This window comes from Chenopodium quinoa, unplaced genomic scaffold (genome assembly GCF_001683475.1).
Source record: "Chenopodium quinoa cultivar QQ74 unplaced genomic scaffold, ASM168347v1, whole genome shotgun sequence".
In the NCBI taxonomy this organism is placed as follows: Eukaryota; Viridiplantae; Streptophyta; class Magnoliopsida; order Caryophyllales; family Amaranthaceae; genus Chenopodium; species Chenopodium quinoa.
The window spans coordinates 4,172,273-4,197,777 of record NW_018744239.1 but is presented as its reverse complement, the minus strand read 5'-3'; the positions used below and the strand labels follow the sequence as shown (position 1 = coordinate 4,197,777).

At 33.1% G+C, this 25,505-nt stretch overlaps 1 protein-coding gene across 1 annotated transcript; it reads right to left on the bottom strand.

The window, feature by feature from the left end:
• Positions 1–7,135: 7,135 nt before the first annotated feature.
• On the bottom strand, positions 7,136–25,158 carry LOC110694217 (valine--tRNA ligase, mitochondrial 1-like). The gene is made up of 21 exons (XM_021871401.1): positions 24,957–25,158; positions 24,488–24,615; positions 23,774–23,836; positions 22,893–23,062; positions 22,743–22,815; positions 21,936–22,001; positions 21,746–21,829; positions 19,784–19,861; positions 19,602–19,685; positions 19,383–19,462; positions 17,845–17,902; positions 17,468–17,770; positions 17,195–17,365; positions 16,621–16,820; positions 15,129–15,531; positions 14,481–14,732; positions 13,882–14,382; positions 13,583–13,689; positions 11,172–11,271; positions 7,840–7,985; positions 7,136–7,583 (listed from the first exon to the last, which is right to left on the bottom strand). The coding sequence occupies exons 2-21, from the start codon at positions 24,590–24,592 to the stop codon at positions 7,403–7,405; spliced, it is 3,225 nt and encodes a 1,074-aa protein (XP_021727093.1). The 5' UTR covers positions 24,593–24,615; positions 24,957–25,158; the 3' UTR covers positions 7,136–7,402.
• Positions 25,159–25,505: the final 347 nt, after the last annotated feature.

Sequence of the window (25,505 nt, the reverse complement as noted above, 5' to 3'; positions counted from 1 at the left end):
TGTCATGTAAAATATTGTTGGATTAATCTGTAAGTATATTTTCATTATATTTACCTTTTATACTTTTTAATAATATTATTGGTCAAAATTCATTGACATGTTTACCGATCTAAGTGTTGTAATTATTATGAAATGGATGAAGTGGTACTTTACAGTAAACTATCAACCCTACTATTTTTTCATTTACAATGTTTAATACTCTAATTAACTCACTTACATCTTTAAATTAAGTGGTTATATTTTACTGGGAATTTGTTTTAAGTTGGGTAGTTATATTTTAATAATTTTCATATTTTTCCCCTTTTATTTAAATACACGGAAATACCTACTTTTTTCACTTTTTTTTTTTTAAAAAAAAAAAATTCAATCGACCCACTTGTATCCTAAAAAAAACATTTGAATTTATAAGATGATTATCATATCAGTATTTACGAAGCTATTTAGATTTATAAGATGATTATCATATCAGTTTACATGTAGCTTATTAATGTGTCGATCACTAATCTACTAACGACAAGATATAGACCATCATGAAATTTTAACAATGAATATCATTATTATTAAGTTATTTGGAGCAACGTAAGCTATTACAAGGAACATCTACGAGTATTTTTTTTCGTCATTAGAGATTTTTTTTAGAATAGTATTAACAATTAAGTGCTACTGGGGCGTGTACAGATTTACCTCTATCCAAACTTGCTAATATGCATGTAGTTACTTTATTTTTTTCCTTACAAAAATTTCCTCAAATAGTGATTTTGTTCAATGGTTCTACATAGTCATACAGACTCTGCAACAAATTAAAGTACTCGGTAATAATGAATTGAGTAACTATGAGTACTATATTACAGTTGTTATTTCAAAAGATTGTTCCGCATCCATTGATTTTTATTCGTCCAAATATTTGTCTATAAATAATAATAATAAAAAATAAAAAAATAATAAAAAGCTTTTCCCTTAATATATATATATATATATATATATATATATATATATATATATTGTTATTAATTTTTTGTTTTTAATCTCACTAACATAAATCCAATTCCCCTATATATACCCCTCCAATTCCCCTATATTTTGCTCACGTACTACAACTCTTCCAAAACAATTAAAAACTTGATTGTGAAATTTCTTTTCTCAACCATGTCTCTAACTAACGCTTTAACCGAGTATTATAAAGCTAAAAACACGCGTGATACTAACCCAAATTATCCCGAGAAATCTCAACTTTTAGAAAGAAAAAAAAAATGCCGCATCTATTATTGGAGCGGCTAACAACGTGAAAGTATCGAACTCTAAGGAAATGATTGCGACTCTTGAATGTTGTTACGATCCGATAAAAATCACATATGATGGTCCTCAATCACACAACAACATTTGTAAGATGAGAAATTAAAGAGGGCTAATTCAAATTTGAAAAATGTTCATGTTACATTGAAAAACAGGCTGACAACTATAGACAGTTAAAAAAAATGGGGAGGTTGTATTTACTTAGTTAAAGCAAAGCATTAAGGGTTGTAATACGGTGTAGCTAAGTATTCGTCTAATGTTCTCTTTCTTTGAATGTCTAAAATAGAAATTAACAAATTACGTGAGATTATAATATTTAATTTCATGTAATTTGTTAATTTATCTTACGTAAATGATTTTGTATGATTTGTTTCATGTAATATAAAATGTTTTTGGTGTATAATGATTCACGTGAGTTGAACATTTTCCAGGATGTAAAATTGCGTTTTGGGTGAAGATTATGAAAAGGGAAAAAATGTCAATAAACTTAAACTTATAGGCGTTATGTGGAGAAACGCGGGCGACGAATAACAACTCCTTATTTTGTACCCTCTCTCCCAATTTTTTTTACTCCATTTGACTTTTTACAGTTATCAAACCAAGACACACTTTAACATGTACTCCGTATATAGCTTTATTTTTATTTTTCATACACTTATATATATACAAGTAAAAATTTAATATTAATAAAAATATATAATAAGATGAATTTTACCGAACATTGCTATATTACCTTTTGTTGATTGAAGGGGGGTACTCTGTATTATTTTGTCTTTAAGCTTAGTTGTCGTGTATATATGTAAGCTTGCTAGTTGCTACTGCTAGCTTTTATCTTTTATTGCTGATTCAAAGACTTTTGTCCTTTATCTTAGTAAAAAAAAGACCTAGCCAACAATTAAAACATCAAGGACAAATGGCTTTTTTTTTTACCTAAGGCGTATTTCCTTTTATGTGTTAAAAAAATGGAGAGAATCAAACCTGACATTATATGTCAGCCTATCGAAAACACGCTATTTATATTTTATTTTTGGCGAAAGTATTGATGGTAGGATATATTATTCGCAAGTACTTTTTTTTTATTTCTTTTTTTAAAGAAACTTACTCGCAAAGTCGCAAGTACTTGTATTAAAAACACTTAATACTTGACAAAAGTGTATTAAAAACACTTAATTATATGTTCAATTTTTTCAAGTATTACTTGTAAGTATTGATGGTAGGATCATTACTTTTAATCAGAGGAATAACTTTTGGAACATATATAGCACCAATATATTTTGAAACAAATAGGATAGCTAAGTTATAAATATTAACATGAGTATAAAGTAGCATCAAATAGGTAAATAGTACCATTAAATATTGTAGTGGTATAAATATTTTTCTAATAGTACAAATAAGTTGTAAATTGTACATAAAATATTACGGAGTATACCTCTGTGAGAAATAATAGTATTACTAAGACAATGTATAATTTAATGGTATAATATATGCATAATAGTACACAAACATACCATTGTAACCATACAAAATACCTTTATGAATGTCAAATGACTATTTTATCCCCCTATTTGCAAAGAATAAATTTAGATTCCAATTAGAGTTGTTTATGAACGTAACTACTTGCTAAGGTCAGCCAAAAAAAAAAAAAAGAACTTGGAACAATATTTTTTTTTTAAGGGAAAAGCTTTTTTTTTTTCTTTTTTTGTTCCATTCACCAGAGGGGTATGCACATGCATACCCTTAGTGTTAACTAGGAAGTTCACTTCTCTACTTTTTACTAGTAAACATTATGTGTCAATCTCATTTTCAATTTCTATAGTTAAATCTGCACATTGCCGCATTAATAAACTCAAAACAAATCTTTTGATGCAAATAACCATTTAACATGTGATTATGTGAACATAGCAGTATGATTCCAAACCTACCTCTCATTTTCAAAACTTTTAAAGACCTTCAAAACAAATTTATTGATGGGACCTTGAAAACATGTGATTTGATAGGACGATGATCCATTGATAACACTTTTGTACTGAATTTTTGTGGTACTGGCTTACTGGATTACCTCAGAATTTCAAAAACGTGTCTGATGGGGGAAATGAAGCTCAGAAAACGCTTTGATGAAGAATTGAGAGTATACTTGAATGGAGGTACATGAAGTAGTTAAAAAACTTGGAGCGAGCCCATTATAAATATTGTTCGGAGCATATTTCCTCATTCTAATTAAATACTGGTGCTGGGTGCTAGATGTTTGGAATCTTCATTTGGACCAGACTTTTCATAAAAATAATAGTCTGATACTCTGACACTTAGACTTTTACCTGTATCTAACAAGAGAACCTGAGCCTGAATAACTGTGATAAGCTACTTCAAAATATACCATGATATTGAGCAGTGAACATTCCATATCATAGAGGTTCCATCATCATTGTTTCTGATGCTATAATATGTATTTTGTACAATTAATTGGGTGAATCCTCGTACTTAAGCTAGTTCTTAGTTAGATCTCGAGTTTTGTAACAGGAGTACGTAATTCAAAATATTTGGCCAAAGAATAGTTTCTTCAACTTTAAAAAGTTGATTTTCTTTATTATGTCAATAATAACAGAAATGCTCAGCCTTGACTTACTGATTTAGTCATAAATTTCTTTGCCTGCTCATTGTGATTTTGATTTATTAGGAACATCTGATGTGGATTGGAGAAGGTTAGTCAATGTTTCCAAGTGAAAATCCTCAAACAGTGGACGTAGGATGGAAGATTAGGATTCATCGATGCTTGATGTGTAGGAGTTATATTAATCAACAAATTGCTAACTCAAATAATAATAAGGATTATATGGAGGAATAAATGTGGGTTACAATCCGGGATAACAAAATATACTCTTCCTTAATATAATAAAACTTCTCCTTATATTTTCTTCTTTTAATTTTCTTTCTGTCTCTCTTACTTCTTATTGAAAATAAAACATTGAAATTATATCAACTCACTTGCTAATTATGTAGAGGATGAGAATTAACAATTATCAATATCCTCTCATATCTTATTCTAGTATAAGCAATACAAAAATATTTTCTGTAAAATAAAGTTTGTGGTTTTCAACCAGTAAATCTCTGTTACTCACTGTGAGAAACGTTTTTGTTTCTCACAATGGCAGTTTCGTAAATAAAATGTATCACCGTGACTAAAGTGGTACAATTTTATCATCCATTTCGTAAATAAAATGTACCACCATGACTAAAGTGGTACGTTTTATTTACAAAACTGCCACTGTGAGAAACAAAAACGTTTCTCACAGTAAGTAATGGGGCGCCCTCGTTTTCAACACACCCCCTCAAACTTGAATTTTCATTGAGTAACTCTCTTAATTTTTTAAATGTTTCATAAGATAGGGGCTTCGTAAATATGTCTGCAACTTGCTCAGCAGTATTACAATACTTTAGTGTGATTGTTGCTTGTTTAACTTGATCTGGAAGAAAATGAAACCGAGTATCAATATGCTTGCTTCTTCCATGTTGTACTGGATTCTTAGCAAGTTTTTATTGCTGACATATTATCTACATAGATCGTAGTTGGTCCTTCTTGAACGTGACCAATTTCTTTCAAGAGATTTCTCAACCATAATGCTTCACAAACTGCAGACAAAGCGGCTATATGTATTCAACTTCACAACTTGCAGTAAATCTTGGACCTCCTCACGTATCAAGCCCTTAATCACTAAACCAAATCCCTTTAACTCGGCCTAAGGCTTTAAGTATGTGGTCATAAAATACTAATAGATTCCAATATCTTCGTAGTGGCTCAAATAAACTCAGGAATTACCATAATTCTGCAAATTCCTGCAAAACAATACCAACTCTACAAAAACACTAGAAAACGTATATTAGCAATAAAAATAGCTCCTTAGAGCTCAAATAAACACAAATATAACCGTGGGACGGGGAATAAAAAATACATATAAAATAGACTTATCGATCAACTAACCCTATAACACTAACAAAATAACCCCTATGATGATTGGCCACACGGTATGGTCAACCACATATAAGAATTTGTGAATAAGCAATGGTCATTGTCACGTTTATTTTGTTTTTTTTTATTCGTATCTTTTTTTTAAAATAAAAACGATAAACTTAAATTAATTTTTTTTTTTAAATGGTAGGGCACGTGCCCTATCGGGCCTTCTTCCTCTGCTACTGTTATATCATTTCACAATGTCTACTTTCATAATTTAATATTAGTAAAATATTTACTACTTCCTTCATTTCTTTTTAGTTGCTACACTTTCCTATTTTGGAAATTGTCAATTAGTTGCAACACTTTTCATTTTTTACATTTCTTTCTCTCTATCTCTCTCCTACCCACATGAGTCTCTCTTATTTTTCTCTCTATCTCTCACCTCTTAAAAAATTGTATAGGAAACCATGAAAATAAAAGTGTAGCAACTAAAAAAAACCGGAAGAAGTAATAAAAAAAATAAAGATAAAATTTATTTTGACAGTAATGTGAGTTTTTGGGAGTTGGGGGGGGGAGTAAAGGAATCCCCACCCAAAGCACTTCTAGTAGGATTTGATCCCGCAGCCTTGAGGTTGTGGAATGCAAATCTTACCACTAGACCAAGCTATAAGCATAGCTTAGTTTATATCAGTAATGTGATAGATGAACTAAAAATAATATGGGTTGTGAAACTATGTTTACAACACTCTAGTAGAGGATTAAAATTAAGTCAAAATTTCACTTTTTACTCCTTTTACATAGAATTTTATTTGATGTTGTTAGCTGATTTTATTTTCAATCAAAAAGACAGTATCTTCGTAAAAAAAATCATTAACATTAAACTCAGATCATATGAGAGATCAAATTTAGTTCATTAATAATTTAATAGTAATTTATCTCTATACTAGTTTAAATCCCGTGCAATGCACGGTTATTTGTTATTAAATTTTATGAAAAGTTATTATATTGAATTTTATAAAAAATTACTCATAATACTAATTCCAAAATATATATAACTTTAATTTTATACCTAGCTATACCAATGTCAAGAGTAGAGTCACTTAGACTTGATTAAAAAAAAGGATCTATGAGGTTTTATTTTAAAAAATAAAATTCTAAGAATAGTACCCGCGCATGCTGCTTTATTGTTGATACGACTTTTAAGAGTAGAAAATAAAGTGTATATATATGTGTGTTAACAAAATGATTTTATTTTTAATTGAATTAAATATTATTGCAAAAGTAATAAAATTGGAAGAAAAAATAAAGTTAATAGTATTATCGAAAACTAAGATAATATAGAGCAGTATTAATTAATAATATTTACCTAATATATGTTCATTTTTTTACAAAAAAAATAAAAATAAAAACCTAATGTAAAATACTACATATATGTAAAAATATATTAATTGGGTTTATATGGAAACTTATCATTGTTAAGAATTTTAATTGGAAGAAAGATATTTTAGATTATTATAAAATAATTTCCTTAAAGAATCTGCGTAAAAACCAAAAGTAAAATGATCGGAAAAAATTTTAACCAAGAGATGACAAGTGGCATTCCTGATTTCTCTTTTAGCATATAATAATAATAATAATAATAATAATAATAATAATAATAATAATAATAATAATAATAAAGTTATTGATTAATTGATAGCTATTTTCAATCTCTTATTATTATATCAAGGGGTGCAGCAAAAAGTGTTAATGCCACGGAAATTCAGTAGTTTTTTTTTTTATTATTTTTTTTTTTTTCCCTGAGATGTATTAGCTTCGTGAAATCTGTTTGAAGACTAAAGAGAGTACCAAAGGCACATTGACAAGCATTGTTCACAAAGTCGAAGTCATGTGTAGGTATACTTGTAACAAATTGCAGATTCCAATCAATAATGTGTAATGTCGTCTGATCACACAACGCTTCAAGCTCATTTCTAAATGAGGGGGAAAACAACTGCCATCATATAAAATGTTAACAAAATTTGACCTTATGATCACAAAAGAGTACAATGTTTAAGTGTTTAACTTCCTGAATCATTGATACATTGCTTCCATGTAAGTAACAATAATTGGAATAATGCATAATATAAATCTGAAATAAAATCAGCTCTGTATTTCCCTCTATTTCTTCATAGCTGCTTGGGCAGCGATATCTTTTTCAAGATGCTCGCTTGCCTTTTCAAGCGACAAGACCTCTTGGACAAGTTTGGTCAATTTTTCCATATTTTCCTCGTGGAGTTGAGGCCGTACCTTCTCTTTGTATCCAGAGGCATCCATCATCTTTTCCAGAGCCTCTTTTTGCCTGTACAACATAAACAGTTTAACCATCACAATGGAAACAAAAGCATCACCCACAAACAAGAATCCTCATGATAAAAAAGAATTTTAGATAGCCCCTATAGTATTTAGAGGTGTTGCACTTTAGACTCCCAAACAAGGCATGAAACACTACATGAAATAATGGTATAGGATAACTTAGAGAAAAAGAACAACAGAAAAGATGAAATAAACTAAATTTAAAATGGAAACATTCAAAATGTTATTGAGCATACACTCACCTCTTTGTTTCCTCCATCTTCTTACTCAACTTCTCGCGCTCTACTTCTGCATTAATTGTTCCTTTAAGCTCGAGATAAACACTGATGTATGCATTTACAACGTCTCGTGAACATCTGGCAAGAGCAGCTTCATTCTCATTCACAATCTGCAAAATCCCAGTTATAAGATAAATTGTTATAACCAAAAGCAGTAAGATTCAGCCATGGAAAGGTAATACAGAATAGCAAATAGGAAAGCATTCCTAGCTCTTCTAAGTCTTCTATCAATCAACAAACAAGAGGGAGTCATTTCGCTTAGAAATAAAAAAAATAAAAAAAAACTCGACTAGATATACAATGAGTTGATTATCTAATGGGTCTGATTTTGTTAGATACACTCTTAACAGTTTATAAGTAAAATATAAAAGCACCGATAAGAAAGCATGATTGTTCTAGGATTGCGTGCAGTCCAATCAATTACCAAGACCGGCATTGACATGAGGCCTTTATGTAAAAGTTTTTTAAAAGAGAGAAAAAACCATACAATAGGGCTCAGAGTGGAACTAGTTCAGTTTTCTAAGAAGAAAAACACAGGAGATCCAAAACTAGCCAAGAACTCCATTGCCACAGGAATCAGGAATGCCTACAGACCTTTACTGTTAAGGCCCTTAAGGTGGCTAAGGTAAATTATAGAACGAAATAAAAAAATAAAAAAAAATAAAAAAAAAAAAAAAAAAAAAAATTATCCTGGAAATTAGCTGGGCATAACCCCTGCTAGGTGACAGGAGACAAGGGAATCTCAACCCGTAAGAAAAATGGGAGTTTTTTCACCAGATAATTTATGAAAATGTATGAAAAGAGTAACAAACCCCTGAGCTTTACAAGGTAGTACTTGAACACCATGAGGCATAAGGTATAGAGACCAGTATTTGCATCTCTTATGATTTAATTGTCCTATGTTGTGTTTCTAAGGAGTACATTAAATTTATCATGTAATATAAATTTCAATCTGCTAGTCCACATCTACCAAAATTTGAATGCTTGTAGGCACCTATAATGGTCCCGTCCCCTAGCCCTTGCTTAGCTCCCGATGAAGGCATTTGAAAAGCCTATACCAAAGGGCTGAGTCGTACAATCAAATCCATCAAGTGGGTACAGGGTCCAATAATAATTAATATTTCTTGAACATTAAAATGCATATATTAAAAATGTATATCTAATACAAGAGATTGCAACTTCACAAGTGTGCAATTCATGTAAGATACTTTCCCCTTGGCTACAATTTGAGGAACGATGGGGAGGATTCCTGTAAAGTTACAATAAAAATGATTAAACCTTTATGATAATTGAATTTAATAACATTATTTTCATCAAGCATATTGTATACACCACTATTACACCTCAATGGACATGTTTAATGCTAAGGCTAGATCTCCAAGAGCCCTAAACTTAGAAGTCACATTTAAAAGTCTTAAACCATCTTAGCCAATGAGTGTTGAGCCTTAGGATTGTCCCATAACTGCATTTTTATTTTGTCGTAATTAACCTGATCCTAGATATCTAAGAGCCCTAGCCTTACCTCTCATGTAAACGCCTGTCTCCCATAGGGTTCATGCAATTTGGATCAAAATTTTGCAAGACGTAGTCGGAGTTCTAGAAGGAACTACGAGGCCCACAACCCATGGATCAATAGCCCCAACATTTTTCTAACTAGTTTTGTCCTAAAATAGCTTGCAAGCCAAAAGTTATGGCAGCACAACATATTTAATCTAAACTTCCGTTAGGCATCTTTTTGGTTAAATGTTTTGGCTTCTTTTGTGTCAAGTTCGTCTAGATCCAAGTCATGATCAATCTTCTACCTCTCATAGGATTCTAATCAATGCAAAACTTGTATAAGATAGGGTCTTAATATATCTATGCTACAAAAATCACCTAATCTTAGGAATCCCAGTCTATCCCATCTTTCTTTCAGTTTTTATTCTCTTAGTAATCTTACTCAATCCTTATCATTTCGTTTCTTTGTCAATTTTCCTATTTTTATCCAATCTTCCTTGAGTCATGTTTAACTTATCCAACCGAAAATTAGTTATTGTCCCTAGTCACAAATTCAAGCATTTTATTTTCTTGACTGTAAGGTTGTAAGTCTGTAACCCATTCTTGAAAAACCCTTGATATGCTCTCCTACTTAGTTAAAAGGTTCAACAGTGACCTTTGACTTCTCAAAACAATTCATTTCTTTGTGTTTTTCAAGCATCCAACTTGAGCATTCCTTATGTTGGAGGCTTGCTTCATCCGAATAATATCTACAGGATCACTAAGACCCTCAATCAACCTCAATACAGGTCACAAATCCAAGTTGGCGCTTTAGACTCTTCTAGCAGACCCCCCCCCCCCCTCCATGGCTTTCCAAGTTAAATTTAAAAACTTTCTTGGAGTCTCACTAATCACGATGCCTATAGTATCCCTTCTATTTTCTAGATATTATTATGCTGACTATTAGAATTATTTAGAATACATAGGTCGCCATGCCACAATTGAGTTTATAGGTGAGGGTAATTTGTGGAGCAGAGATTAAAATTCAGTACAAAAATTCAAAGACAAATCAGTACAAAACCTCAAAGATAGATGAAAATGATGGAGGGCTAGATAGACTGGAATCATTAATCAGGAACTTTGCAGGTGACAAACTATAATTGAATCTCAAAGAGGGGAGAGGAAGAAATAAAGGTGAGGGTGATTTGTGCAGCAAAACCTCAAAGACAGATGAAAATAATGGAGGGCTATATAGATTGTTATCATTAATCAAGAAGGTAATCTGAAGGTGAAAACTTAAAATTGAATCTCAAAGAGGGGAGAAGAAGAAATAGCAGGATTCGTCCTGTTTGAAAATATCACTAACAAAAGAAAAGAGGTGGAAAGATCAAAAAGAATGTTGAGCAGAAAAGGTACTTGGGCTTATAAAATTTAAGCAAGTGAGTGGTTGAAGCCTTGCAAGAAGAGTTCCCAAGACTTTGATCCAGAGTTGCTTCACATTCAAGGATCTAAAAAAACTACTACAATCTCCAACAGTAACCCTGCTTTCTAGAATGACAATCCTAGTGAGTGATAGCATGTGTGAAGGTTCCATGTGTATAATTTTAATGGTGTCACAAAAAATTGCATTTATATACTGCTAAAAGAATTTGAAGAAAGAGATGGAATCCTTAACAACACACACCAATCCTCACCAAAAAAGAATAAATGCAATCGATTGATCAAGAAACACAACAAACCACATGCAGAAAACTTGAACCAACATCTGATTAGGAAAATCATAAAAGTATCTAGTCACAAATTTACAATAGATTGCACACCTTTAAAGATGACAGACCAGCAAGTGTTAAAATTTCCAACTCATGACTCCGAACATTGTTTGCAACTTCTTCATTCAGGCAAATTGCAAAAGCTTGTCTCCTGAAGAACACATACATGTACACTTGCATTAACAAATAATAAAGATGATGAAAATAATAAAAATAACTGAGGAATTGCAATTTAAGTACACCCCCTCAAGTCCCTCTCAATCCCAAAATGTTGCTAAATATGCTTTATACAAAGTTTGAAAAAAAGAAAAATAATAAGGTAGAGAGAAGAAAGTGGTGGGTAGACATGGGATCAACTTTAGAGGGGATGAAAAAGTATATCTATGTAGCAACTAAATTGGAACATCTCAAAAAGGAATACATAGACAGTGATTTGCTGTGGAAAGAGTGTATGCCACGACATTGTAACTGTGCTAGCACTGGTATACAAAAATCATGGTGTTATTAAACAAACCCTTTGATCAACAAAGATGCTACAGCTTTCAAAGAAACATAATGATGGAACAGTGCCAGTGCCAGTGCTAGTGCTAGTGCTAGTGCTAGTGCTGGTGCTGGTATATAGAATCAGAATTTGGGTAGAGAGACAGGTTGTTCATGCAGTGGTGGCAGCGGCCATTCCAGATTACGAATTTGGGGAACAAAGGACCCATCAATGACAAGCACATGATGTTACAGAACAGTAGAGCAAGAGAGCATGATCAAGCAAGGGAAAAAAGAAAGAAGGGACTAATAAGGATGTCATATATTATACTAACTAGCCCAATTAGGTGTAGAATAGAGCAACCTCTCTCAAATAAGTTTAAAGTTGTTATTTAAAAGATAGAAAAACGATTGAACTAGTGGACATTCAAAGTAAAATATATAGTATTTGGGAAGACCCATAAAGGAAAAAAAAAAAAAACTTGTGAATGGCTTGAACAATGCTCCGAGCAATGTGTATCACAATGTCCTACATTTGACGAATTTTGAACAATTATTGTGATCAGGCGTGTGATATAAATTTGGTGGGGAAAATGTTAGTACAGATGAGGGAATAAGTCATTCTATTCTTATCAAGTTATTATACACAGAAATATTTTTATCTTAACACACATATTTTTCAACACATACTAATCATATATCCTTATAATTGGAAAAAAAAAAAACCCACAAGAGTAAGATGGATTAGAGGACAAGTTTCTCTCATCAAAAAGCTTGAGGTATCATGTTGTCGATGTAAGTAATATTTCATTTTATGGAAGATACTGAAGTGAGATTAATATTTCATCCAATGCTTATTTTATTATGATATAGATTACACATAAACAATTGCATAAACAATTTCAAAGCTGCTTAGAAAAGAAGATTGTGGTGTAGATTTGTCCACCTAAAAGAGCATTATATGATTTTCAAAATAAATGGTCAATATATAACATAGAATAAAAATGCGGTATCGGTCGCGATCGCGGAAACGGTAGCGTTGATGCGGTAACGGAAATAATGCGTTAATCGCGGACTGTGTCACGATCATCGCGGTAGAATTTTTGTTTTGATTTTTTGAAGTATTAATTTATTTTTTAGTAATAAAATTATTTTTTAAAACAAATTTTCAAATATACATTAATTTTCTTTGTATAATACCTAGGAAATTAGAATATGATATTATTTATACAATAATTTAAAATGGAGTAATAGAAACTGAAAGCTAAAAATAAGTTTTACAAATAGTTAGTGTCAAAAAGAATAACGTCTGCTAGGATTAACAAAAATGAGTCACGTGATTCCATTTATTTGTACAAGTATCTTGTCAAAGAAAAATAAAGAGAATGGTGGGGTCAACACTTTGAACTTAGAAAAAAAATTTGATGAGCAACATTTTATTTTATCAAGAACCGCCAGATTGTTGCCAGCTGCCCACTATTCCCACCAATTACCCATCTTCACTTACCCCCGCCTTTCACCTTTACCCTCTTTCACTCTATAGCAGCCGACAAGTCGGCAACAATGGAGTTTGCCATGAAAATCTGATAAACCAACAAATCTAAGTTATTACTTGGGCGATCCGGTGGTTTATCGGCCGGATGTCGCGGTCAAAACTCGATCTTTTATAAAAGGCCGTTACAAAATGGCAAATCTCGTAACGGTAGCCTGAAATTCCGTTACAAAATGTCCGCATCGCAACGTATTGGCCGCGATTTTATACTATATAAAACAGCCTTAGGCACATAGTTCCACAGAAATTCCTTACATATGTATGACTCATCACAAAAATAAGAAAAAAAATTCAAAAACAAAAAAAAAAAACAAAGTAAAAATAAAATAAAATAATAAAAAAGAAGAAAAAGTTATAGACAGCTTGTATGAACACTACTTCATTAACAAAAGAAGGAAAATGAAGCAGATTTTTTGCTTAAACCACTTACTTTTCATGTCTTTCTTTAGCAGGTAATAATGACTTAAGACTCCTCAGAGATTTTACAACAAGCTCGGTCAGCTCCATCTCCTGCTCGACACTCTCATTGGTCCAGGACTGCAATATTGTAGTGCATGCATACGAAAGCAGCTTATCATAAAACCAGTCACAGGATTTCAATGAAAATAATAGTACATACAGGAAAGACAAAATAAAACTAATTATTAGAACATACTAGCAGGAAAGAAAGAATGCAACTGCTTAGGAGTAAGGACCAAACTAGGAAGCCAGAAATACATCAGAATTTACCTGTATGACAGAAGGATACTCGCTTATCACAATAGATTCCTTCCTTATAGCATCTCTTGGTTGAGGAAGCCTCTGCCATAATTCTTCTGTCACAAATGGCATAAATGGATGTAACAGTCGAAGCCCACTGTCAAGGCAAACCCATAATGCATCACGAGCATAACCTCTTGCAGCTGCAAATGACTCCACATTGCCGGCAAAATAGGGTTTGATTACTTCTATAAAAACATCACAGAGCTGGAATTGCCACCATGAATACACAGTAGTAGCAGCATCAGAGAACTCATATGCCTCAAGAGATGATACAGTTTTAGCAACAGCCTTGTTCAGGACAGAGAGTATCCACTGGCAACTGAATGGCATGACGTTGGGATCTATACTGGTTGGAGGAGAGTAATCATCTCCAAGTTTGCTCATAGCAAACCTGATAGCGTTCCACAGTTTATTGCACCATTGACGGTACCCAACAACCCGTTGAATATCTAGATTTATTTTATCAGACTGAAGTAGGAAATATCATATCAGTAACAATATAAAAATAATTCCCTTTCAAACAAAAATTTCAATCTTTCAGATAGATTATGGCATTTGGCACAGACCTGAGCAGTATATGAAACAAGAGCAAAGCGAAGAGCATCAGCACCACATTCTGGAATGCCATTTGGAAAGTCTCTCTTCTGTACATCTTTGGCTCTGGAAAGCTCACTGGGATCCAAGTTTCCTTCCTCCAGTCTCTTCTGAAGATCTTCTAGAGAGATCCCATTTATAACCTCAAGAGGGTCCACAACATTCCCTAATGATTTTGACATCTTACGCCCATGTGCATCACGGATCATGGGATGAAGATAAACCTACAAAGTTCAAATCATTATCTTTACAGGGCAAAACTATATATAAACACTCCAACCAAGTTAATGATAGGTGAATTAGCAATAGGCCAATCTTCAATAGGTCAATACAAAACATGTCAGTAATGTGTCAAAAGCTCATGTCACTATCCCCTATCATGACAGACTAGCACAGCACTGAAATTTGAGCTCTTCTATTAGTAACAAAAAAGGATAACATCCTATAATCAATACATCAAAGAAAAAACTATTCTTCCCGTGCAGGATGAAAATGTAAAGCAGCAAATACATATAATAACTTCATAAAATCTAAAACATAAAACGAAGAGAAACTTCACGTCAACATGTAGCCATTAATATAGAGCATCATTGCCCAATAGACCAAGAAACCAGGTTTACCTTTCTAAAAGGTACATCCCCTCCAAGTTTCATCCCCAACATTACCATCCGGGCGACCCAGAAAAAAAGAATGTCATGTCCAGTTTCAAGAACTGAAGTTGGATAAAAATTCTTCAAATCATCGGTCTCATCTGGCCAGCCCAAAACAGACAACGGGAAGAGACCAGAGGAGAACCAAGTATCCAGGACATCAGGATCTTGAGTAATCTGAAACTTCTGCCCCGCAAATTTTCTGGTAGCCGCAGCTTGTGCCTCTTCTTCACTTCGACAGACCACCCAATGGTCATTATAAGCACCCAGTTCCTTCAGTTCATCTTTCTCCAATGTAACATACCAAGCAGGTATGCGGTGGCCCCACCAAAGTTGCCTAGAGATGCACCAGTCTCGAATATTTTCAAGCCATCTGCAAAAATATGACTGTCAATAATGAAATATAAACACAAAAAAAAAAAACAAAAAAAAAAAAAGGAAGTGAAAGGATTTGGAAAGGTAGCTACATAGCCAATAACAATTATTTTGATAATAATGACACAAAAACGATACAGTTATCATAAACAAGCTTCACCTTCACCATGATACCAGACCAATATATAAAAAAAAGAGTGCATTTATTTTCCCTTTAATTATTGATTTTGGAAAGGATACAAAGGAGAGCATTTAGAGCAATGCTTCCCTTCTCTGTTTCTTGAAAAGTGAATTCGGAAATTTACACTCCCAGTTAAGTATATAATCCTTCTTTATTATTTTCCTGCTTTAACTTTTTCCCAATTTTTGTTAACTCTACATCCACCTTTCACTTTCTCTCTTCTACTCTATCTGCCTTTAATTTATTACCCATGAACCAGCCACCTTATCTTAAATATTTTAATTGGTCTGTGTACCTCCACCAAGTGGGTAGAACAAAAATAAATGGAGTACGTATTTATGGGTATACATAAAGCTATGTACTTCCTCCGTTCTCTATTACTCAGTTGCAACTTTTGTAAATTAGCACAATTCATGTTTGTCCATTTGCCACCTTTATTGATTTGTTAATCTTGTTAGATTTGTTTCAAATCATATTCTCATAACATAAAATTTTCTATAAATTTACTTAAGTATAATTAGAGATAAAAAGGGTTGAATTTATGCATTGACAAGCGTGAAAGTCAAAACTTTGAAACTAAAAGAGAATGGAGGAGGTAGAAGTCTTGCAGAACAGATAGATTAGAGATTTATGTTTTGTCTAACTCTGCAATTGGAAAAACAACTGATTACTACTTCAATTGTCAAATAATTAGAATGTTGCACTGCTTGCACCAAGAAGTCACTAGATATATATCATAGTACTACTGCCAACTTCCAGGGAAACAACAACAACAACAAAACACTGCACTCACTACAATGTGATCATTATACTACTATTACCTTTCAAGAGGAAAAACTCTATCAGTATCAATAATCTTGACATAATGACAAACAACATTTCAGAGAGGAAAGAGATTTGACATACCTTTTCCAATCAGCTTCATAGGTTTTTGGGATGATCTCAATCTTTCTGTTATCATTATCAATAATAGCATCAAGGGCATCCTTAGCCATAGAACTGCAGTTGACATACCACTGAGGCTTTATCAATGGTTCCACAACATCATTACTTCTTGAACAAATTCCAAGACGCATCTCATTGTCCTTAGCACCTCTATATAAACCCTGATATACATAGCATTCTAAAATAAGAAAATTTATATATGTATCCAAAAAAATAGTATAGCACAATACATGCCAGAACAATCGACACTGGACAGGAGAGTTACGGAAAATGAATGTGCTGAGCACACTACAAGGAACGAATAAGGATAAGATTTTGCAAAATGACAAATGAACAATGAAAACAAGTACACATATTTTCAAAACATGTTGAACTGACTAGCCATGGGGCCTAGCTCCTCCGAAACAGGCCACCTGACTATGCTAAATTGCTAACTAGGCATCAAGATACAACAAACTTCCCCTATATCTATCACAGGCATTACACTTCAACAGAAGCAGCCACAATAAGCAGGGAGGGATCAAGACAACCATACCTTCTCTTCCAGTGCTTTGGTTATAGCTACACGAGCTTTAAATCGTGGCAACCCTGCAAATTCTGGGCCCCCATTGCTGTTTATGTTCCCATCATCAGTGAAGATGTTAATGAACTCTAGTTGGTGACGTTTCCCAACCTCAAAATCATTAGGATCATGGGCAGGCGTGATCTACAAAAGCATGAAATTAAGCATTTAAAATTCACAGAAATCAGAGGGGAGGGGGCAGAGAAGATCAAGGTAGAAAACATAAGATGCAAAGGGAATTCATACCTTGACAGCACCAGTCCCAAATGCTGGATCAACAAGTATTGCATCACAAACAATTGGGATTCTTCTTCCATTAAAAGGATGTATGGCCACTTTGCCATGCAAATGCTTATACCTGCTATCATCAGGATGTACAGCAATTGCTGTATCACCCAACATTGTTTCCACTCTAGTAGTGGCAACAACAATCTCACCAAGATTATCTTCTAATGGATAAGCAAATGATGTCAAGACACCAAATTCTACAGGATCTTCGTATCCAGGAACTTTTCTCACTTCTCTTCCTTTTAGATCAACGTAGTCCACCTAAAAATACCACATGTCTTTCAGAAAATGGCAGAGCATGTCCAATAAGCACATCATGGAAAGAAAGAACAAACCTCAATATCAGATATTGCAGTTCTCAACACACAATCCCAGTTTACCAATCGTAGATCCCTAAAGCCAACCACAACAAGAAACAATAAATTAAAAAAAAAATTCACAGCAAGATTCAATCGGGTACATTTCCAACTAAATGAAATATCCTAAAAGTACATTTAAGCTGAGCTTGTAGGAGGCTGGAGCTTATATTCATTTGAAGTTAAGCCATTCAGATATCATCAACATTTAGCAGAAGAAAGAATAACTTGGTCAAAACACTGAGTTCCATATATACTATTACATGTTAGGACATCTTCAAAAGCCAAGCAACCAAGTTTTTTTTCATTTAAATTGACTGCAAGATGCAGGATCTTCAGGATATAAAAATGAGTTGAACTTTAAGCATATTGCTTAAAAAGAAAATTTGCTAAATGTCATGACAAAATGTCAAATGATACTGTCAACCAATATTTTATTAATCAGTTATCATGAGGTACAGACTTTTTTTGGCAACTTTATTTAACTAACTCAAGGAGAATCAAAGTTCCCAAAAAAATAAATTTAATTTACTGTTTTCGTTGCAACAATAAAAGGGATAAGAGAATAAGGAAATGTATGTAGTGCAAAACACAGAAAGCTTCTCTGAATGGTCAAATGCACCAAGAATGGGATACCAATATATTAGAAGAATTGCAAGAAGCTGTAAAGGGAAATATATAACCAAACTATGACGATGAAGCCATTAGTGTCCAATATTGACAGAATCATGATTAAAATAAGGACTGCACTTACTGAACCACAGATAATGTAGCATGGGCCATTAAGATCTTTCATTACATCAGTATCTAATACTACCTCCGTGTTTTTTTTAGTTGACTATTCCTTTTTAGGAAGTTTTTTTTAATTGACATGTTTCCTTTTTGGATAAATTTTATACTTTGCATTTACTAGTCTACCCCACTTGCTTTATCATTATTTCTCCTCTCCTTAATATGTGTGCATAAATTGAACGTGTCAACTAAATAGAAACGGAGGAAGTTATATGTAAACAGAACCTATTTCCACATAACCTGTGTCCAGGAGATGAAAATTTATGACCTGTACAATTATAAATTCAAAATACTCTCAGTCTCCACTCTCCAAGGATTAAGCATTCATCTATTCTAAAAATGATATAAGTATCACATATGCCATGAACAATAAACAATTCAGGTTTTGGTCAGTAACTTCGGTTCTATCTTGGTTATAAATGAAATTTATTTATTGCCAAAAAAAAAATTAAATATTCAAGTAGATTTAATCTCCAGTAATTAGCCTGAGATGTCCTGTAAAAATTCAATATTCAAATGTACAGTTGTACACTCAGTAGACAATAATTGCTTCAAACTCCAAATTGATTTAATGTCCCTACTCTCAGCTCATTTAGAGGAAAAAGAAACACATTGCTTCCCACATCAAGGCTAGTGTTCCAGCTAGAAACAGCCTCCACTTATCAGTTAAAAAAGGAGCCAGAAATGCACCACAAACGCCAAGCAAATCATCTAGTCGAACATACCTATAGATAAGACCCTCATTGTACAGCCTCACAAATGCTTCCGTCACTGCCTTTGATCGTTTCTCATCCATTGTGAAACACTGCAGACAATAGAAAGGAAGAAAAGAAAACAAAGATGAACAGCCAATATACATATACATCAATTGCTCTAAAGAATTAAATCAGAAAAAATAACACAAAAACGGAATAACAGAGGAGGGGAAAAAAAAAAATAAACACCTCTCTGGACCAATCCAACGATGCACCAAGGCGACGCTGCTGCTTCAAGATTTTGCCACCATACTCATTTTTCCAATTCCAAACCTTGTGTTACAAAAGAATAAAGAAAGAACAAGAATTTCACCTTAGCTCATATTTGACAATAATATTATTAAAATGGAAAGAAAGGACAAGAAACTCACTTCTGAAACAAACATTTCTCGGCCAAGATCATGCCTGGTAAGCTTTCTTTCACGCATTATCTTTTTTTCGACAACCACCTGCAAAATTTAACAAATCAATATAGTCAAGCTTTATTGAAAACATGAAGATCATGCGGGCGCAGATCGGAAGATATTTAAACTATAAAGCTGTGAGCCAATAATGAAAGTGCTCTTCATAAATGTTGTGATGTAAAATAGAAACAAAAAGAAAGTAAGAAAACCAGCAGAAGAATTGAGCTTGTGAAACAGCAGAACAGAAGGCGCCAGATAAATAAAGACAGGTTTAGAGCCAAAAGATCAATCAATCAATCAAAGCCTTAATCTCATAAGTGGGGTTGGCTACATGAACCAAAATTGATTATAATAAAGCCTTGTTTTTTTCTTCCCCTTTCGAGCCTTAATGTTTTCAAGCCTTAATCAAGGAAGTGAGGGGCATAAAGGCATTGGTCCATTTCAACCCCTTTCGAGCTTCAAGTTTTTAATTTAAGGGAGCTGATTTAAGGCAATGTTTTCAGCGTCTTTAAATAAATAAATAAATAAATAAATAATAATAATAACAAAATAAATAAATTAACTGTACAAAAAGAATATCAACAGCAAGGAGATACAATTAGAATTTACACGATCTTCAAAATAATCAGAGACTAGCTTAAACAGTCAATTTGGGAAGCTGAACTTAACAAGGAAAACTACATATAAGTGTAGAAATAACTGAATTTCCCAATAGTGAAATTTTGTTGATTCAGGGAGTCAATAATGGAAAGGTAAATCCAAAAAACTTATGAAAATCTTGTTATATTGGTTTATTAGTCAATAACTACATTTAATATACCGAGTTAATCAAATAAGTATCTTTAATATAAAAAAATTGGTTTTAGAGAAAACTTTCACATGTTGGTGCTAAACAGTAAGACGTGAGGACTTTGCCCTTTACATTACCAACTACTTTGTGCAATACGATACACCAATGAGTCAGTGACCGAAGTTGGAATATAAGGGTATATACTAACCCTAGCAACTTTTTTTTTTAATAGTTTAAATAGTAGCTACGGCTAGAATATACCCTAGATAATCTCTAAAATTTGCAAAAATAAGAAATCGAAGGTCCAAGTTAAAGTGAGAGCTTTTGTGTAAGCTTGATCTTTAAGAAAGCATTGTGCAGACAATATGCTCCAAAAGTGGTCATTGGAAATGGCTATATCACTTGACATTTGCATGCCTTACCGGGCTAATATAAAAGGTCTTGCTCACATGCCTTCCTTGATTTGAGAAAGACTTTGCAGTCTACAGAATTGCAGTTGGAGATTATATTTTGCAGAATTAGTGCAAAGAAGGAAAAGTTACTTTGGAAGCCTGCAATAACAAGACAGTGTTGGAGGAAATGGCTGCATATTTTACAGTGCTGCCACGTGATCTATGCTGGATTAACTTTCTTAGTTTCTTTATCGGCCATAGCAGCCAGAACTTTCCTAAATTACTGTATTGGAGACATAAGGAGGACATGGGCTAACTTTTAGTTTTGACTTTCAGTCTCATTCCAAGGACACCTAGTCCACCTGATGTGTTTTTTACTATTGTTTGTGCAAATATAAACAACCCTCAGTATTTTAACTTCTAAATAAATATCAAAAAGGAAAGGAGGAAAGGTAGTAATTATTTACCGGTGAGAAAATTATTTTTTGAACAAAATAAGAATTTGTTTTTGTTTTTTTTTTAAAAAAAAGGGATGGGTAGCATAGTTTTTATGAATTTTAAAATAAAATACTCTTGAGGATTGCATTAATATTCAAATTTTGAATAAGATACAAAAACGGACCTAAGGGAGCCACAGATAAATTAGGATAGCTTTCTTATCACAGTACTGAACAAACTCGTTGGGCAACCTTTTCCGTGGCTCAGCAATAAAAAAATCAAACAAAAAGACAGTATCTTAAATTTAACCTGTGTTGCTATCCCGGCATGATCCATTCCAGGAACCCACAATGTATTGTAGCCAGACATTCTCCGCCAGCGAATAATTGTGTCCTGCGTAAGATTAGGTTAGTGTCTCATCTAACAAAACACTATCATAAGAAGCTTCACATACAAAACACAAAACGACACAGAGATATGAAAGGTATAAAAGCCAAACCTCAATTGCACCAGTAAGAGCATGACCAATATGAAGCGCCCCTGTCACATTTGGCGGTGGAAGAACCTGCAAGACTCAAAAACAAATCGATGTTGTAATAAGATTAAATCTCAAATAATTTCAAGGTAGGTTACACCTAAAGGGCGATAATAAAACACTAACAAAGCGAGTTCGATGTTTCAGTTGCACATATAAATTAACAGGTCACACAAGCATGGGATTGCCAAAGGCCACTAATAATTACTTTATATCTAGCAAATCCAATGGCAGCATGATTAAGGAAAATTGAACAAGCCGCAGAAAAAAACCACACACAAATGACTGAAACAGCCAATACTGTTAAGGCAAGGCCCCTGACTCCATCACCTTGCTAGAGCTCCTCTATAAACATCAACGTAAAGTTGGATTATTTGTTATGTTTGTATGCTTAAATTTCATTTTAAATTCTTCTTCAGGGGGGAAATCTATACTAGATGCACGTACAAACATACACAAAAGGTTGGCCCCAAAATGACAATTTAACACTTTCCAATTTTTTGTACGGCTCAATCAAGCAATGGCAAATGAGGAACTGTTTCCCCGAAAACCGTTTACCCCCAACCAAACAGTCAATTTTATTAAAAAAAATAAATAAAAAATAAAAAAACAGCTGCTTCCACACCAGAAATTTCCCTTTGACTTCCATTAGGACAAAGGATAAACAAGTATATAATGAACAGCATGGAATTCCCTAAGTATATAGTTATAGCACTCCAAATCTACAAGACTCTAGCAAACAGTTCAATAAGCCAAATAATGAGCACTCACAATCACAAAAGGTGGTTTTGAGCTATTAGACTCTGCCACAAAGAAGCCAGAGTTTTCCCACCAATCATACCATCTGCACCAACAATTTGCAAAAGAGATCAGCATACAACAAAAATAATTCAACTGGAGGCTTCAAATAACATTACTCACGATTTCTCCACTACAGCAGGAGAATACTGCTTTGCCATTAAACTCGAAAGCTGCTTCTTCTCACCAAGTGACGTCTCCGGATCTAAAAAACTCACAGGATCCTCTTCCTTAGCATCCTTCTTTAAGTTCTTCTTTTCGGTCTTCTTAGAGGTGTTACTTGCTTGTTGTGTCTAACACAATTGTATCACATGCTTAGGCTTAGCCAGATTTATTTACCAGCCACATGTAAAAACTTATACATAGTCCCTTAGGAATTATCAATGATTTATTTAACTTTCTCCGTTCTCTTTAGAGTTGCAAAGTTTTGACTTTCACATTAGCCAATGCAATTTCAGCCCTTTATATCTCTGATTATAGATAAGTAATAAAAAAAATACTCAATACTTCTTTTATACTATTTTAATCGCAACATTAGGAATTTTACACAATTCAGAGTATTCACACACACTCTTTTGATTGTATTTTGTGATTTATACATTGGAGAAATATATTCATGAGTGATTTTTATAGATTTATCTCGAAATGTCCTTTCAAAATATCAACTTTTATAATTTTTTATTAAAGTGCAACTTAAGACATTAAAGTTATAAAATGTGTATTGGTAAACGCAAAATCCCCAATGTAGCGATTAAAAAAGGAATAGAGGAAGTATAAAACTTTGGTTTTGTGAAAATATAGATTGAGATGAATCTAACAAGATCTCACATGACTATATTTTGCCCAAATGCCCAATATTAAATCAACAAATGTGGTTCAAAGAGATAACATGAATAGTGCAAATTTTCAAATGTTGCAACTAAAAGAGAACGGAGGAAGTATGTTGAATTGTACAGCAATTTGGCTTCTTTCACACATACTTACAAATTAAAATAGACGTATACCTGAAGTTTGGCAGCTTGTGCTTTAAGCGCTGCCTTCTGTTTTTTTAATTCTTTTTCTTTTGCCTGCAACAAGAAAAGGTATCATTGCATTTTAGTGTCATGCCACAATGATGGATCACAGCTATAACTCATTGTTTACCAGAGGAAGAACGGAAAAGCAGAGAGATTGAAACAAATCAACACTCAGTAGCAGATATACAAACTCAAATGCCAGAGAAATGAGTAGGAAACAAATGACAAGTAGAAGGGAAAATAATGACAGAAAATGTTAAATCTCAACCTGAAATGCCACCATAACTCAATTTTGTTAGCTATTTTCTCAAAAAGGATGGAAACATTGAACGGCATACACTCAATGTTGCATGCCCAATTACTTTGTATATCCAATTGCAATTGTGTAAATATAAGGGTCTACACCTCCCAAAAGCAAACTTTTAAAGTTTTGTCTAAACTACAATAGAATTGTTTGGACATCTCCACCCTTTCGCTCTAAAACAAACCCCACCCCACCCCACCCCGCCTCCACCCCCAACCAACAAACCAAAATATTAAGGAATTTAACAATACTTAGCTTTAGCATAAACCATTTTCAATACCACAGTTTTTCATCTAGCAAATTATCAAATTCCTCATTACCAAATTCATCTATCAAGCAATAAATATTCACAGAAAATAAAGTTGATCATAATAATCCAATCAGTACATACTACCAACCTTCTCTTCCTTTTTCTTTTTCCTCTCGAGCTCTTCGGCCGAAAGGACCGGGCCCGTCCCTGAGCCAGGGCAAGAACTTTCATTTTCAAGGTTCCGTCCTGACATTAGAAGATTGTACAAACAAAAACCTGCAACACATTAGCAACCAAATGTAGCTTAATTATCAAAGTAAACCAATATCATAGTTCAATGACTTCAATCCTAACATTAAAATAAAAGGGTTCTGCAACGAACCAAATTTGATTCAATTATTAAACCACAGATTTTAGGGAGAAAAGATATATTTGATTCAATTATCAATTAGGCTCGTAATTTTCTTCTGTCGTTAGTAATTAGAAACAATAAGTTCAAGTATTCACCTTGCATATACCAACTGACAATTAAATTAAATTAAATTAAATTAAATTAGATGAACGATAAACCCTAGATTGTGAAATTGATATGATGATTACAAAAAGAAACAACTTACCTCAGGAGCTGCTTCAGTGGAGGATTGAATATCAGAAGGCGCCTCAATGGAGTGGAAAAAACTGAAAGAGAAGGACAACTAGGGCTTCAAGGGGATTTTGTTTTTTTTTTTTTTTTTTTTTTTAACCGTTTGAGATTAGTTTACTGTAATTCCTAAAACTTTTTTTTTTTTATACATAATTCCTAAAAAACTCAATACCTTTTGAATTTCGATAAGATTCTTTGAAAAAAAAAATTAAAAAAAAAAAAGTTCATTTGTGCTATAAAATTAAAGAGAAAGAGGAAAAGTAGGAGTACATATATGTATATATATATATATATGTGTGATACAATTAGGGTTTTATTGTATAATAATAAACCTAGTATATATAGAATATCCTTGAATAATCATAAGGATATAATAGATATACATATATTATATAACACTTCCCCTTGGATGACCATTATCGAATAGTGTGCCTTACTAAAACCTTACTAGGAAAAACCCGATGCGATAAAAACCTAGTGAAGGAAAAAGAGTACAACACTTTCATAATACGCCTTGACATGC